The sequence below is a fragment of the Bison bison genome, unplaced genomic scaffold, assembly GCF_000754665.1.
Source record: "Bison bison bison isolate TAMUID 2011002044 unplaced genomic scaffold, Bison_UMD1.0 scf7180017864280, whole genome shotgun sequence".
Lineage (NCBI taxonomy): Eukaryota > Metazoa > Chordata > Mammalia > Artiodactyla > Bovidae > Bison > Bison bison.
Window position 1 is genome coordinate 7,493,278 of NW_011494852.1, and position 15,148 is coordinate 7,508,425.

Here is a 15,148-nt window from a genome sequence, read left to right on the forward strand (position 1 = left end):
AGCAGCAGGGCCTCTGACCCTGTCCACTCAGCTACAAAGGGACCCACAACTCCAGCGCCTGCCCTGTCTGCAGCAGCAGAGCCCACCAACCTGACCACTCTGGTCATGGCAGAGATGCCTGCCACCCTGGATCCCCCCTGTGGCAGAGCCAGGAGACCCCAGACGTGGTGGAGGCATGTACCCTCCCAGTGCCCCAGGTGGTGATGCCAGCAATGTTGGCAGCAGCAAGGCACCAAAAAACAGCAACAATGAGGGCATAAGGGACACCACAGAGGTAGTGGAGAATTGAAAGTTGTTGTTTCATCGATAAGTCATGTCTGACTCTTTTGCCACCCCATGGAATGTAGCCCGCCCAGCTTCACCCGCCAGGCTCCTCCTCTATCCAGGGGATTCTTCAGGCAAGAATACTGGAGTGGGTTGCCATCCTGCCTCCAAGGGATCTTCCTGACCTAGGGATTGAACCTGCCTCTAAGAGTGGAAAGTGCTCATTCTCAAATATTCAATTATACATATTGAATATTTGAGAATGAGCACCCAGAATTGGGGGGTCCCTGGCGGCTCTGATGTAAAGAATCTGCCTGCAATGCAAGAGACTTGGGTTCAATCAAGGGAACAGCTACCCACTCCAGTATTCTTGCCTGGAGAATTTCATGGACAGAGGAGCCTGGTGGGCTACAGTCCATGGGGTCCATGGGGTCCAAAGAGACAGGACTAAGTGATTAATACTTTCACTTTCATAACCAGAGGTAGCTCAGGGAAGAGAACTCCAAAGCTTGTGCTATTGCACCACCTACTGGAAGACACAAGTTGTTGTTCAGTCGCACAGTTGCGTCTGACTCTTTGTGACCCCATGGACTGCAGGAGGCCAGGCCTCCCTGTTAATCACCATTTCCCAAAAATTGCCCAAGTTCATGTCCATTGATTCAGTGATGCCATCCAGCCATTTTATCCTCTGATGCCCTCTTCTCCTTCTGCCCTCAATCTTTCCCAGTGTCAGGGACTTTTCCAATGTATCGGCTGTTTGCATTAGGTGACCAAAATACTGGAGCTTCAGCATCAGTCCTTCCAATGAATATTCAGGGTTGATTTCCCTTAGGATTGACTGGTTTGATTTTCTTGCCGTCCGAGGGACTCTCAGGAGTCTTCTCCAGCACCACAGTTCGAAGGCATCAATTCTTCAACACTCTGCCTTCTTTACAGTCCAGCTGTCACAACCGTATGTAACAACTGGGAAGACCATAGCCTTGACTACACAGACCTTTGTCAGTAGCGTAATGTCTCTGCTTTTCAACACAGTCTAGTTTTGTCATAGCTTTCCTGCTGAGAAGCAACTGTCTTTTGATATCATGGCTGCAGTCGCCATCCACAGTGATTTCAGAGCCCAAGAAGAGGAACTCTGTTACTTCTTCCACCTCCTCCCCTTCTATTTGCCAGGAAGTAATGGGGCTAGATGGCATGATCTTAGTTTTTTTTAATATTTAGCTTTAAGCCAGCTCTTTCACTCTCCTCCTTTACCCCCATCACAAGAAAGGCCTTTTATTGCTAACGTTGAATCCTTACAACCAAGTATAAGGAAAACAAGTTTTACCTAAAGGAGTTGTTCAACTGCTCCAAATGCGTCAGCTAAGAACAACGTATCAGCTAAGGAACAACATATCAAGCACCTTGAAGAACCATGGTAACACAGTATTACAAAAAGAAAGTAGCAATTCTCCAGAAACCAAACTTAAAGTCACAGAATATTGCTATCTAATTTATAGAGAATTCAAAATACTTGTCATGAAGAAACTCAGTGAGCAGCAAGAAAACTCAGAAAAGCAGTTTGGTAAACTTAGGAATAAAAATAATGAACAGAAAGAATACTTTACCAAGGAAATTGAAACTCAGAATAATAATAATAACCAAACAGAACTGGACCTGAAGGACTCAACAGATGAGATAAAGAACCATTAGAACACATTGGAAACAGGGCAGACCACTTGGAAGACAGCTCGAAGACAGAAATCTAGAAATGATACAGGTAGAAGAGGAGAGATAATTAAGATATTTTCTGAGTTCTCCCAAGTATGCTGCTGCTGCTGCTGCTAAGTCATTTCAGTCATGTCCAACTCTGTGTGACCTTATGGACCAGAGCTCACCAGGCTCCTCTGTCCATGGGATTCTCCAGGTAAGAATACTGGAGTGGGTTGTCATTTCCTTCTCCAGGGGATCTTCCTGACCCAGGGATCGAATCCGGGTCTCCTGCATTGCAGGCGGATTCTTTACCAGCCGAGATACCAGGGAAGCCCAAAACTACTGGAGTAGGTTGTCATTTCCTTCTCAAGGGCATCTTTCAACCCCAGGGTTCGAACCCGTGTCTCTTGCATATTCGGCACTGGCAGGCAGATTCTTTACCACTAGTGCCACCTGAAAGCCATGGGTGTGTTCGCTTTGTGCAAATCTGTTGAACGGTACACTAACGATATGTATACGTCTCTGTACTTGAATACAAAGTTTACTTAACAAAACTGTAGCTGGTGTGATAAGCAGCAGTGTTTTCCCGCGGCCGGAAGCACAGGCTTTGTAGACAGAAGATCTGGGCCCCCGAGCTCTAGTTTCTTTCAGAGCGAAAGAGGGAACATAATGTCTGTCAAGATTCAATGGGTTGAGCACGTAAAACTTAAGCAACAGGGCCTGGTATAGGTCTGCAGGTCTCCTGCGTGACCCAACTCCTGGCACCGCTGCCTCATTTTCTCCATCCGTAATGCATGGGTTCTACTCGATTCGCGGCTACCGGTAATGGCGGGCTTGGAGCTCCTCACCCCGGGTCTGGAGCCGGATAAAGGGTGTCACCCTTTACGAGTAGCCTTGGTCTTTCTGGCTCCGCGCGGAGGGCAATCCTCGGCTGCAGCCCACGTGGAAACTCCGTTAAAGACCCCCCCGCCTCTGCAGAACCCTGCCCAAGCCTCTTAACAAGAAAGAAGAGCACTTGGCCAGATCTGACAGATCTCTAAGAAATTCGCCAGTTTGAAAACCAATGCGGGCAGCGCCGCCTGCTGTCACGAAAACCAGCGCCGGAAAAAGCCGCGCGAGACTGTGGCCCCGCGCTCTATTGCCGACTCGCACCTCCCCGGGCCCGCCGGCGCGCCCGCGAGGTACAAAGTGCGCAGGAGCAAGTCTTGGGGGCGGAGCTCAGGACGAAGCCGCCCTGCACTTTACCTACCGCGCCCATTCAGCCTTCTCTCAGTGATGTCTTAAACTACGTTTCCCAGAACCCATCCAGGCCTTGCTTTCCGGTGGCGTCAGCGGAAGCGGTGACTGGATTAGGCCGGGCCACACAGAGGCCGGCTTGGTCACTATGGAGGAGATAGGTATCCTGGTGGAGAAAGCTCAGGTCCGGTGGGGCGTGGGTCGCGGGGAGAGGGCGAAGCCGACCTGGTTGGGATTGAGTGACTTTGGGGATCCAGGCGTGGGTCTGAGTGATTTCGGAGGCCTCAGTGGAGAGCTTCGTGCCGATCCGAGGCCTGGGCTGGGTGTCTGGGTGTCTGAGTGATGATAGTAGGGCTTGGGAAGCGGGGCTGGGGAAACGGTGACGCTAGAGGTTCTTTGGGGCTGAAAGATTTCGAGGTTTAGGTGACATAGCTAGGCCCTGTGGCATTAGGGGTGGGTCGGGTGGTGAGTGATGTATGGGATTCGGGCATGGGGCCGAATGATATATGAGGTTGAGCTGGAGAGCTGACTGATATTTGGGGCTTAGTTGGTGTTGGAGCGCCAAGTAATATCTATGATCTGGCCGAGTGATGTTTGGGGCCTGCCAAGGAGCTGGGTGACATAAGGGCCTAATGTGAGTTGGAGTTCATGAGGGATATTTGGGGGGTAACTGAGTAATACCAGGACTGTATGAAGGCATGGTGACTTTCACCATCAATTGAGGCATCCCTGTAGTATTTCGAACCTGTTGAGGGCATTGGGGTCTGGTAAGGAGTTGATCAGACATTTAGGCCCTAGATGGGAGTTGGGACATTGAGGACATGTTACAAGTGGCATCTGATAACAGAAGATCTGTTTGGAAGGCTGTGTGACCAGGGAGTTTGTTAGGAGCTGGGTGACTTCAGGAACATCTTTAGGGGGCTGAGAAGTTCCCAGGATCTATTTAGGGTGCTGAATGATGTCAGGAACCTATTAGGGGCCAAGTGACTTCATGGTGAAGTGGGGAGGGGGGCTTTAGATTCTTTCATAAGGGGACCTTCCAACCTGAGTTTCCTTCCGTGGCCTAGGATGAGATCCCAGCCCTGTCTGTGTCACGGCCCCAGACTGGCCTGTCCTTCCTGGGGCCTGAGCCAGAGGACCTGGAGGACCTCTACAGCCGCTACAAGGTACATTCAAAGCCAGTCCGAAAAATATCAACGTTGGTGTTGTCGTTAGTCACTAAGTCCCGTCTGACTCTTTGTGACGCCATGGACTGGAGCCCACCAGGTTCCTATGTCCATGGGATTTCCCAGGCAAGAATACTGGAGTGCAAAACGAGCTCAGTAATAACCTAAAGGGGTGATATGAGGAGGGAGATGGGAGGGAGGTTCAAGAGGGAGGGGACATATGTGTACTTATGGCTGATTCATGTTGATATTTGGCAGAAAACAACAAAATTATGTAAAGCAATTATCCTTCAATTAAAAAATAAATAAAAAAGAATATTGGAGAAGGTTACCATTTCCTTTTCCAAGGCATCTTTACCAGGGAATAAGAACCTGTTGTATAGTGCAGGGAACTCTACTCTATACTCTGTAATGGCCTAAATGGGAAAAGAAACTAAGAAAAAAGAGTGGGTATGGAGCCTGGTAGGCTGCAGTCCATGGGGTCGCTAAGAGTCGGACACGACTGAGCGACTTCACTTTCACTTTTCACTTTCATGCATTGGAGAAGGAAATGGCAACCCACTCCAGTGTTCTTGCCTGGAGAATCCCAGGGACCGGGGAGCGGGGTGGCTGCCGTCTCTGGGGTCACACAGAGTCGGACACGACTGAAGTGACTTAGCATAGCATAGCATATGTATAACTGATTCACTTTGGTGTATACCTGAAACTAACACAACATTGTAAATCAACTATGCCAATAAAAAAAGAAATTAACAAAACCAGTCTGGACCCTGCACAGGGCCCAGCGTCCCATAATTCCCCTACCTTCATTCCTTGGCTCAGCAAGGCCTGGAACCATCCCCTGCTTCTCCACTGTCTGCTCACAGAAGCTGCAGCAAGAGCTGGAGTTCCTGGAGGTGCAGGAGGAGTATATCAAGGATGAGCAAAAGAACCTGAAGAAGGAATTCCTCCATGCCCAGGAGGAGGTGAAACGAATCCAGAGCATCCCATTGGTTATCGGGCAGTTTCTAGAGGCTGTGGATCAGAATACAGCCATCGTGGGCTCCACCACAGGTGTGTGGCGGGGGTGGGGGTGAGGGGGGTGTGGTTTACCCATCTGTCCATTCAACAGCTGTTAACTACTTACTGCCATGTGCCAGGAACTTACAAGGGCAAACAAGGGAAGATGGTGTAATAGTGTTTTTCAGAGTATTTTCAGTCTGATGCAAAAGTAGAAATATATTTTACATATTTTACATACTCTCCCTTTCTTTCTTCTCTGTAAGTATGTATATATAACTAATACAGTAAAAGTTTGACCAAAGGATACTTAGCTTCACTGTGGTGTGATACCCTAATTAGTTTTCCATTCTGTTCCAGTCTGTTTTGTTTTAAACAGCATTCTGGTCATGACTATCTAAAATGATTTCACAACTACTACTGAGTTGAGCTGAGTTGAGTTCAGTTCAGTCGCTCAGTCGTGTCCTACTCTTTGCGACCCCATGAACCACAGCACGCCAGGCCTCCCTGTCCACCACCAACTCCCAGAGTCCACCCAAACCTGAGTCCACCCAAACCTAATTCCATTGTGTTGGTGATGCCATCCAAGCATCCTCTGTCATCCTCTTCTTCTCCTGCCCTTAATCTTTCCCAGCATCAGGGTCTTTTCAAATGAGTCAGCTCTCCGCATCAGGTGATCAAAGTATTGGAGTTTCAGCTTCAACATCAGTCCTTCCAATGAACACCCAGGACTGATCTCCTTTAGGATGGACTGGTTGGATCTCCTTGCAGTCCCAGGGACTCTCAAGAGTCTTCTCCAACACCACAGTTCTAAAGCTTCAATTCTTCGGCACTCAGCTTTCTTTATAGTCCAACTCTCACATCCATACATGACTACTGGAAAAACCGTAGCCTTGAATAGACAGACCTTTGTTAGCAAAGTAATGTCTCTGCTTTTTAATATGTTGTCTAGGTTGGTCCTAACTTTCCTTCCAAGGAGTTAAGCGTCTTTTAATTTCACGGCTGCAGTCACCATCTGCAGTGATTTTGGAACCCCAAAAATAAAGTCTGACACTGTTTCCACTGTTTCCCCATCTATTTGCCATGAAGTGATGGGACCAGATGCCATGATCTTAGTTTTCTGAATCTTGAGCTTTAAGCCAACTTTTTCACTCTCCTTCACTTTCATCAAGAGGCTCTTTAGTTCTTCTTCGCTCTTTGCCATAAAGGTGGTGTCATCTGCATATCTGAGGTTATTGATATTTCTCCTGGCAATCTTGATTCCAGCTTGTGCTTCATCCAGCCCAACGTTTCTCATGATGTACTCTGCATATAAGTTAAATAAGCAGGGTAACAATATACAGCCTTGACATACTCCTTTTCCTATTTGGAACCAGTGTGTTGTTCCATGTCCATTTCTAACTGTTGCTTCCTGACCTGCATACAGGTTTCTCAAGAGGCAGGTCAGGTGGTCTGGTATTCCCATCTTTTGAAGAATTTTCCACAGTTTATTGTGATCCACACAGTCAAAGGCTTTGGCATAGTCAGTAAAGCAGAAATAGATGTGTTTCTGGAACTCTCTTGCTTTTTCGATGATCCAATGGATGTTGGCAATTTGATCTCTGGTTCCTCTGCCTTTTTAAAACCAGCTTGAACATCTGGAAGTTCATGGTTCACGTATTGCTGAAGCCTGGCTTGGAGAATTTTGAGCATTATTTTACTAGCGTGTGCTGCTGCTGCTGCTAAGTCGCTTCAGTCGTGTCCAACTCTGTGTGACCGCATAGACAGTAGCCCACCAGGCTCCCCGGTCCCAGGGATTCTCCAGGCAATAACACTGGAGTGGGTTGCCATTGCCTTCTCCAATGCATGAAAGTGAAAAGTGAAAGTGAAGTCGCTCAGTCATGTCCGACTCTGTGCGACCCCATGGACTGCAGCCTACCAGGCTCCTCCATCCATGGGATTTTCCAGGCAAGAGTACTGGAGTGGGGTGCCATTGCCTTCTCCGGGCTCTGGTTAGGACTCAGTTATTATGTGAGAGCTGCTGTTATTAACATGGGTCTAGGTGCTGCCTTCATGATGGTCATTGTTCCTGCGTCTTACCTGTCCTTTCTTGCTTCTGGCCTCTGCTCCTCTAGATCAAGCCATATGATTGTAAAGCTTGTGGGGAAAGGTGTGTGACTGGACCCTGGAGTTGGTAGTGAAGGGAGGGAGAGATCCAAAGTGAGTGTGTCTTTGATCTGTTGGACTCGGGGACAGTGGTTGTCCCTGAGATGGCAACATGGGCAGAAAAGCAGCCTTGTTGAGAGAATGAGGGCAGCCTGGGACATCACAGGGAAGTGTCTGGGAGGCTACAGGACAGCCAAGTCTGGAGGTCAAGAGAAACACTGAGGCTGGAAGGAGATGTGTGTGTCACTACCATAACTGTAGAAGGTGGACTAGGGAGGTGAGATAGAGGAGTCTGGGCAAGCAAGAATCTGTGGCGGAGACCTCGATGGGAAAAGAGGAATTCCCTGCTGGTCTAGTGGTAAAGAGTCCACCTGCCAATGCAGGGGACACAAGTTCAAGCCCTGGTCCAGGAATATCCCACATGCTGCAGGGCAACTAAGCCCATGCACCCCAATACTGAAGCCCGTGTGCCCTAGAGTCCATGCTCTGCACTAGAGAATAGCCCCTGCTCACCGCAACTAGAGAAAGCTCTCTCATAGAGAAAGCAACAAAGAATCAGTGTAGCCATAAACAAATAAATAAATAAATTAGATGGGAGAGGTTGGTGCTAAATCAGGGCAGGGTCCCTGGGGAGGAGCGGAGGGATTGGTTGGAGAGACATTTTAGGAGGCCAGTGGAAGGCCATGGTGACTGACAGGCTGTGGAGGGAAACAGAGAAAAGCCCAGGACGAGGCTTAGGTCTCTTTAGTGACTCGGGACCACAGGCCTCACTGAGACCCAGGAGGAGGAGCACAGATGCGGGGGAAGATACTGAGAGCACACTGAGACACAGTGAGTGAGCCCTGCCGGGGGACATCCAGGGGCAGGCATTCCAGGGGGCTGCTGGTCACCTGGTCCGGAGCTCAAGAGTTAGGGGTAGAATCTGGGGCTTCTCATTTTCCCCTTTCCCTTCTTGTCCTTCACAAAGGCTCCAACTACTATGTGCGCATCCTGAGCACCATTGACCGGGAGCTGCTCAAGCCCAACGCCTCGGTGGCCCTCCACAAGCACAGCAATGCCCTGGTGGACGTGCTGCCCCCCGAGGCCGACAGCAGCATCATGATGCTCACCTCAGGTGAGGGGGAGCCCAGGGCCAGGGAGGCCTGAAGGGACCCTGCGGGCCAGGCTGGGAGCCCCAGCTCTGCTCTCCCACCAGATCAGAAGCCAGACGTGATGTATGCGGACATTGGGGGCATGGACATCCAGAAGCAGGAGGTGCGGGAGGCTGTGGAGCTCCCACTCACACACTTCGAGCTCTACAAGCAGGTAAGGAGCCAGATCTGGCAGGGGAGGGAGAGGCCGGGTCCACCAGGTCTCCAGCTGGTGATGGACTCCCTGGCTCATCCTTCTCTCCACCTCTGGGCTTCAGATCGGCATCGACCCACCCCGAGGCGTCCTCATGTACGGCCCACCTGGCTGCGGGAAGACCATGCTAGCAAAGGCTGTGGCTCATCACACGACAGGTGAGCCGCTTGGCCCCTCCCCCAAGCTCTGGTCTTCTGGGCTTTTCCGACCTTGCCCTCAGCTCTCTCATCCTCCCCAGGAAGTAGCGTGGCATGGCGATTAAGAATGTGGGCTCTGGGGTCAAAGCCCCAGTGTGTGTCTTACTGAGTGGCGATGCCATCCTGGGGAGGTGACTTTACTCTCGTGCCTCAGCTTCCTCATCTAATAAAACGTTCATTTCATAGCATGATTGTGGAGAGAATTAATGAAATAATGACATAGTTTTCCTTTGGTGGGTCATGGCCTGTTTGTAATTATGAATTCAAATTCATGGGTTCTAACCAGCATTTTAAAAAGTAAAACAGAACAGAAAACATCAGAGTTCACCCCACGTACTAAGAGCTCATATTGTTTGTGCAACTTAATGCACACAAATATGCATACACATATCTGCTGTGGTTATACAAATGTATTTCTTGTAAATTTCAAAGATGTCTGAAAGTCACTGTATTACTGTTTGTAAAAAGCCTAAAAACAGGACTCTTAAAATCTTAATATATTAAGCCAGGGAGCAGTAGAGAGTAGTGGGTAAGCACTGGGTCAGGCCGCCTGGGTTTTTGAAATATGGACCTCTTACAACTTCTTATGTAAGGCTGTACTACTTATGTAAGTTAGTTTGTGTAACTTCTTGGCAAGTTAGCCTCTATGTGACTCCATTTCCTAATTTTCTGGATTATTCAGAGGATTAAACCAATATAAAGCTTCTAAAACTGTACCTTGGCACATAGCAAGTATAGTAAATATTAGCCATTGTCGTGATCATTCATTGGTTTAGCAGCTCATTGAACTTCTGCAGTCCCCGGTGCTAGGATAGAGAGATGAGCCAGACACGTCCCCTGCATTGGAGAGTTTCCCAGTTTGGCTGAGGAAAAAAGGACAATAAACACTTAGTCACTCAGTATTTATTGAGCACCTGATACACAACAAGCTGTGTCCTAGGTGTGGAAGACATGGCTGTGAAGAGAACAAAGTCTCCATACCTCATAGAGCTGATGTCTTAGTTGAGGAAGTACTTGAACAGATGAATGAATAGGTCATATGTCATATGGTGCTAAATGCCTGAAGAAAATAATTAAGAGGCAGGGAGATAGGGAAAAACAGGGGCTGTAGCTTTATGTGCCAGGACTGGAGGTGGTCAGAGAAGACTTTTCTGAGGTGACATTTATGTAAAGACCTAGAATACGCTTTTGAGAGAGTGAGTCATGTGAACATCTGGGGGACGGAGTGTGTCAGGCTGAGGGACTTCGCTGGTGCAAAGGCCTTGAGGCAGGTATGTGCTTAATGTCCCAGAACAGTGAGGAGGCCCCTATAGTTGAAGCCGCGTGAGCAAGGGGTCATGGTAGGAAGTGAGCCTGGGTGGGGACAGTCTACAGAGTAGCAAATGCCTCAGGAAAGCAAGGAAGGTAGTGGGATAGCCTCCAGGAGGGTTGTCAATCCATTCTGCATAGGCCTCTCAGAGAGGGGTCCCAGAAAAGAGGTGTGAGGAGTCTGCCAGGCACTCTGTAAGGAGAGGGAATAGCATTTGTGAAGACCAGGGAGTGGGAAAGAACTTATCTAGGGAGTCACGAGTAGTGGTGAGTAGACCGTGACTAAACTCTGTGGGGGCAGGGAACTGGTGATTTTGTCCTTTTGTGTTTCCAGTGTCCACCCAGTAGCTGAATTGTGGTAGGTGTTCAGAGAATAACTGAAGGAGGGGCTGGGGGACCAGAAGATGAGGCTGAAGAGGTCAGAAAGGGCATGAATATAAATCATCTTAGTGCTAATATAAGAGAGTTTGGCTGTTGTCCTGAGAGCAAGGTGGTTGTAGACAGGCCGAGTTCAATAGAAATACGGCCCTGGAACAATAGAGGCTTGAACTCTGAGGGTTCACTTGTACCCAGATTTTTTCACACAATGCATGGTTGGATGAATAGATGCAAAACTGCAGATACGGAGGGCCAGCTATAAAGTTATACACAGATTTTCTACTACACAGAGGGTCGGCGCCCCTAAACCCTGTGTTGTTCAAGGGTCAGCTGTAGAATGCAAGCTATATATATAATTTAAAATTTTAAGTACTCATTATTTTAAACACGTTAAACAGGTGAACTTAGTCTAAAATATATCTATTACTTATTTAATTGGTATATTCAAAATGTTATTTTAACATGTAGCAGATAGGAAATTTGAGTTTTTTCTATAATTTTTTCATTGTAGTAAAATATATGTAATGTAAAATTTATTATTTTAACCACTTTGTGAGTGTACAATTTACAAGTGACATCAAGTGCATTCACAGTCCTGTGCAGTCACCACCACTATCCATTTCCAGAACTTGTTCATCATCCCAAACTGTAACTCTGTACTCATTAAACAATAATTCCCTATTTCTCCCTTCCCACCATCCCTGATAACCCTCTATTCTACTTTCAGTCTCTGAATTTGCCTGTTCTGGGCACGTCATATATGTGGATGAGTCATACGGTATTTATCTTTTTGTGACTGCCTGCTTCCACTTAGCATAATGTCTTCAGGGCTCACCCATGTTGGAATGTGTCAGAACTTACTTCCTTTTAAAGGCCAAATCATATTCCACTGTATGTATAAAGCATATTTTGTCTGTTCATTCATTTGTTGATGGCCATTTATTGAGATGTTTACTTTTTTTGGTACTGTCTTTTGAAGTCTGGTATGTATTTCACACTTAGAGTACATCTCATTTTGTTTGGACCAACCACATTTCATTTGCTCAGTAGCCACCATATTAGAGAAGGACAGGGCTACAAGCTGCACAACTCCTAGTTTATGACCAGGTCTACTTAGTGGATTCTGTGTCTCCTTTCTCTGTGGTACCTGGAAGGAATGTCCTGAAAGTTGTTCCGTGCAACACAACGCCACATCCAGACGCTAACAAACAAGTTAAACTCTAAGAAAAGATAGAAAGGAGAGGCAGGCCCAGAACAAACCTGTTGTCAACCCCATTGCCACCTGTTATGTCAGAATACGTGCTCCTGGTTCCTGACTCTTGCATGATATTCAAAGGTGGGTCCTTTGAGCAAATGGAACTGAGCTCTTGGTGAGGCAACATGATGCCTTAGTGTATGAAAAGCCTGTTTTCTTGCTGGTTTTTTAAGCACTCTGAAAATCCACTTTTTTTTTTTTAATATACAGTGGATTCCATTAATGTCTCTAGCTCTATTTTATAGGCATGTTGGAGTACAGACACATTTTTTTAAATATCCTGATTTTTAAATGTTGGGCCAAAAATTGGCACATCCATAGGCAGGAGTCACGATCTGGGCTGCTGGGTCTCTGAGGGGTACGACTGAGTAGCTGGTCCTCCTGACTGGATCTAGGACCCTGCCCAGGTCATGAGAGAATGACCTGACCACTTGGAGTGGCCATCCAAAGAAACGGATGTCCTCAAGGAATGCTCAGTTTCAGTTAAAGTAGTACGGGGCCCTGCAGGCAGGAGTCCCATTCTCGTCTGACCCCTGTCATCCTGCCATCAGCTGCATTCATCCGCGTCGTGGGCTCAGAGTTCGTACAGAAGTACCTGGGCGAGGGCCCTCGCATGGTCCGGGACGTGTTCCGCCTGGCCAAGGAGAACGCACCTGCCATCATCTTCATAGATGAGATTGATGCCATCGCCACCAAGAGATTTGATGCCCAGACAGGGGGTGAGTGATGCCTACACAGGGCCTGGGGTCTTGGGCAGCCTTGCCTACGGGATGCCCTGAGCTGACCATGTTATATACTCTCCAGCTGACAGGGAGGTTCAGAGAATCCTACTGGAGCTACTGAATCAAATGGATGGATTCGACCAGAATGTCAACGTCAAGGTTTGGGATTCAGGACGGGCAGGGGAGGTGTGGTGTGGGAATCAGGGAAAGATGGAGGCTGGCCTATGAGGGGATAGCTATTGCAGTGGGAGGGAGAGTATAGAAGGGACAGAGGTCTGAGCTGGCCTGTCCCCGATGCCAGGTGATCATGGCCACAAACAGAGCAGACACCCTGGATCCTGCCCTGCTGCGGCCGGGACGCCTTGACCGTAAAATTGAATTTCCACTCCCTGACCGCCGCCAGAAGAGACTGATTTTCTCTACTATCACCAGCAAGATGAATCTCTCTGAGGAGGTTGACTTGGAAGATTGTATCCTCCTCTAGAAGCAAGGGGAGGTCACCGTTGGGAAGGGGGGTTGTATCTCCACCTCTGCCATCACCACCATCCAGATTGAGCAGGTGGGAGACCAAGGTTTGGGGAAGGGGCTGATAACAAAGACAGCCCACGAACAACTTCTGGCTCTGGGCAACTTCTGGCTCTGGGCGTTAACCCTGTCATGCAGGGGATGGTTTCCTTAACACATCTGCCACAGATGTGGCTAGACCAGATAAGATTTCAGGAGCTGATATCAACTCCATCTGTCAGGAGGTGAGTGATGGTTTCTGTCTAGATTGGGCAGGGGTATGTGTGAAGACCCTTCCTCTTGAAACCACTCTGCCGGGGTCCTTCTGTCCTCATTGCCACCCTGGGTCTTGGGCTGCGTCTGTGTCTTCCTGCACCATCACCGGAGGCGGGGAGTGCAGGTTTTAACTTTTATCCCTTGACAGAGCGGGATGCTGGCTGTCCGAGAGAATCGCTACATTGTTTTGGCCAAGGACTTCGAGAAAGCGTACAAGACAGTCATCAAGAAAGACGAACAGGAGCATGAATTTTACAAATGACCCCTCTACCCAAACCACAGGGGCTGGGGGCTTCTCTCACCTCCCCAGCCTCTTTCCCCAAACCTAGTTCTCTTTCCTCTTTACCCAGGATTGATTTATTCATTAAACAAATATGACTGAATGTGTTTAATTTCTCCTTACAAGTTTAACTCCTTTGGAGAAGCTGGTACTTTAATAGGATCCTCTGTGCCCCTCCTGCTCTCCTGACAGATAGGCAGTTGAGGTACGTGGCTTGGTTAACAGCTTGAGGGAGAAGTAAAGAATTCACACTAAATTTCTTCAGAAATTTGGGGAAAAGGATGGAAAATGAACAGCCCATGACCATAAAATAAAGCCTCTATAATCTCCTCACCCATATTTCCTACAGGTAGAAGACCATTCAAGTTTTGGGCAATTCCTACCTTCTTTACACTCAGTATGTATCAAGGACAGAGGAGCCACCCAGTAGAGTCCCCTGGAGCAGGGATGAGGGGGCAAGGGGAAAGTTGGACGCCTGAGTTCTGTGAATGTCTCTGGCTCTTCCTACCATTTCACTGGGGCACAGATGTGTTTGGTCGGATCAGTTCCCACTTTCTCTTGACGTCTCTGTTTAGACCCCTCTCCCTCTGGGGAGTCTTCCCCGATACCCCAAAGGGAAGTAACCCTTTCCCTATGCTGCCCTTGCACCATGCACATTCTCTGCTTGGGACTTCTTACATTTGCCTCCTCCAGACTGGACTCCCTCGTAATCAGGGATTGTAGCTTGATCACAATTCAAGTCTCAGCTCCCACACATGGCAGACATTCAGTTCATGTTCCTTGGACAAATGTGTGAATTTCACCATATAGTTGGGAGTGAGATGGTAAGAAGGTATAAGGAGAAACAGTCAGGAATCAGGTCCTTGAAGAGACAGGTGATTCCTCTGTAGATAAGCATGGCAGGTTGAGCAGAGAAGTTAATTAATTCTTCCTCCCTCCTGGCACCTCACGAAAACAAAAGTAGGTTATAAATTCTCGTGGACACAGAAGGAGGGAGGAGATGGCAATGAAACAATTTTGAAAAGACGCAGAGATATGCTTGTTGATGTAGCAGATCTGAGGAAACATGAACCTGAACGACTGGGAAGTCCAGAAACCAGAGGGGCCAGGTTCTGAAGGTGAGGGCAGGAAACAGGAGGATTGCCTGAAAGGCTACATAAAAACCAGAACTGATACACTGAGTGTGCAGGAAACAAATGAGCTATTGGTACTCCAGGCCCTGTGACCCTTCCCCAGCCTGGCTGAAGACCTCAGATTTACTCTGCAGAGGCTGGGCCATCAGTTTCCGGGCTGGTGTACCTGGGGCAAGGATGAGACAGGGGCCATGCTGAAGATGAGATATAAGTGCCCTGGGCAGGCAACTGAAGGATTCCTTCTGAGGAAAC

General features: G+C 48.2%; 1 protein-coding gene across 1 annotated transcript; it reads left to right on the top strand.

Moving 5' to 3' along the window:
- Positions 1-3,266: 3,266 nt before the first annotated feature.
- Positions 3,267-13,866, top strand: PSMC4 (proteasome (prosome, macropain) 26S subunit, ATPase, 4). Its single transcript, XM_010849228.1, has 11 exons — positions 3,267-3,373; positions 4,257-4,355; positions 5,222-5,408; positions 8,467-8,613; positions 8,695-8,804; positions 8,908-9,001; positions 12,533-12,700; positions 12,786-12,862; positions 13,005-13,173; positions 13,397-13,452; positions 13,632-13,866. Exons 1-11 carry the CDS (start codon positions 3,338-3,340, stop codon positions 13,743-13,745), a joined length of 1,257 nt encoding a protein of 418 aa, XP_010847530.1. The 5' UTR covers positions 3,267-3,337; the 3' UTR covers positions 13,746-13,866.
- Positions 13,867-15,148: the final 1,282 nt, after the last annotated feature.

Coding starts and splice junctions, on each gene's coding strand:
- PSMC4 (XM_010849228.1), top strand. CDS start 3,338: ATGGAGGAGATAGGTATCCTGGTGGAGAAAGCTCAG. Junction 5,409..8,466: donor CATCGTGGGCTCCACCACAG/GTGTGTGGCGGG, acceptor TCCTTCACAAAG/GCTCCAACTACTATGTGCGC. Junction 9,002..12,532: donor TGTGGCTCATCACACGACAG/GTGAGCCGCTTG, acceptor TCCTGCCATCAG/CTGCATTCATCCGCGTCGTG.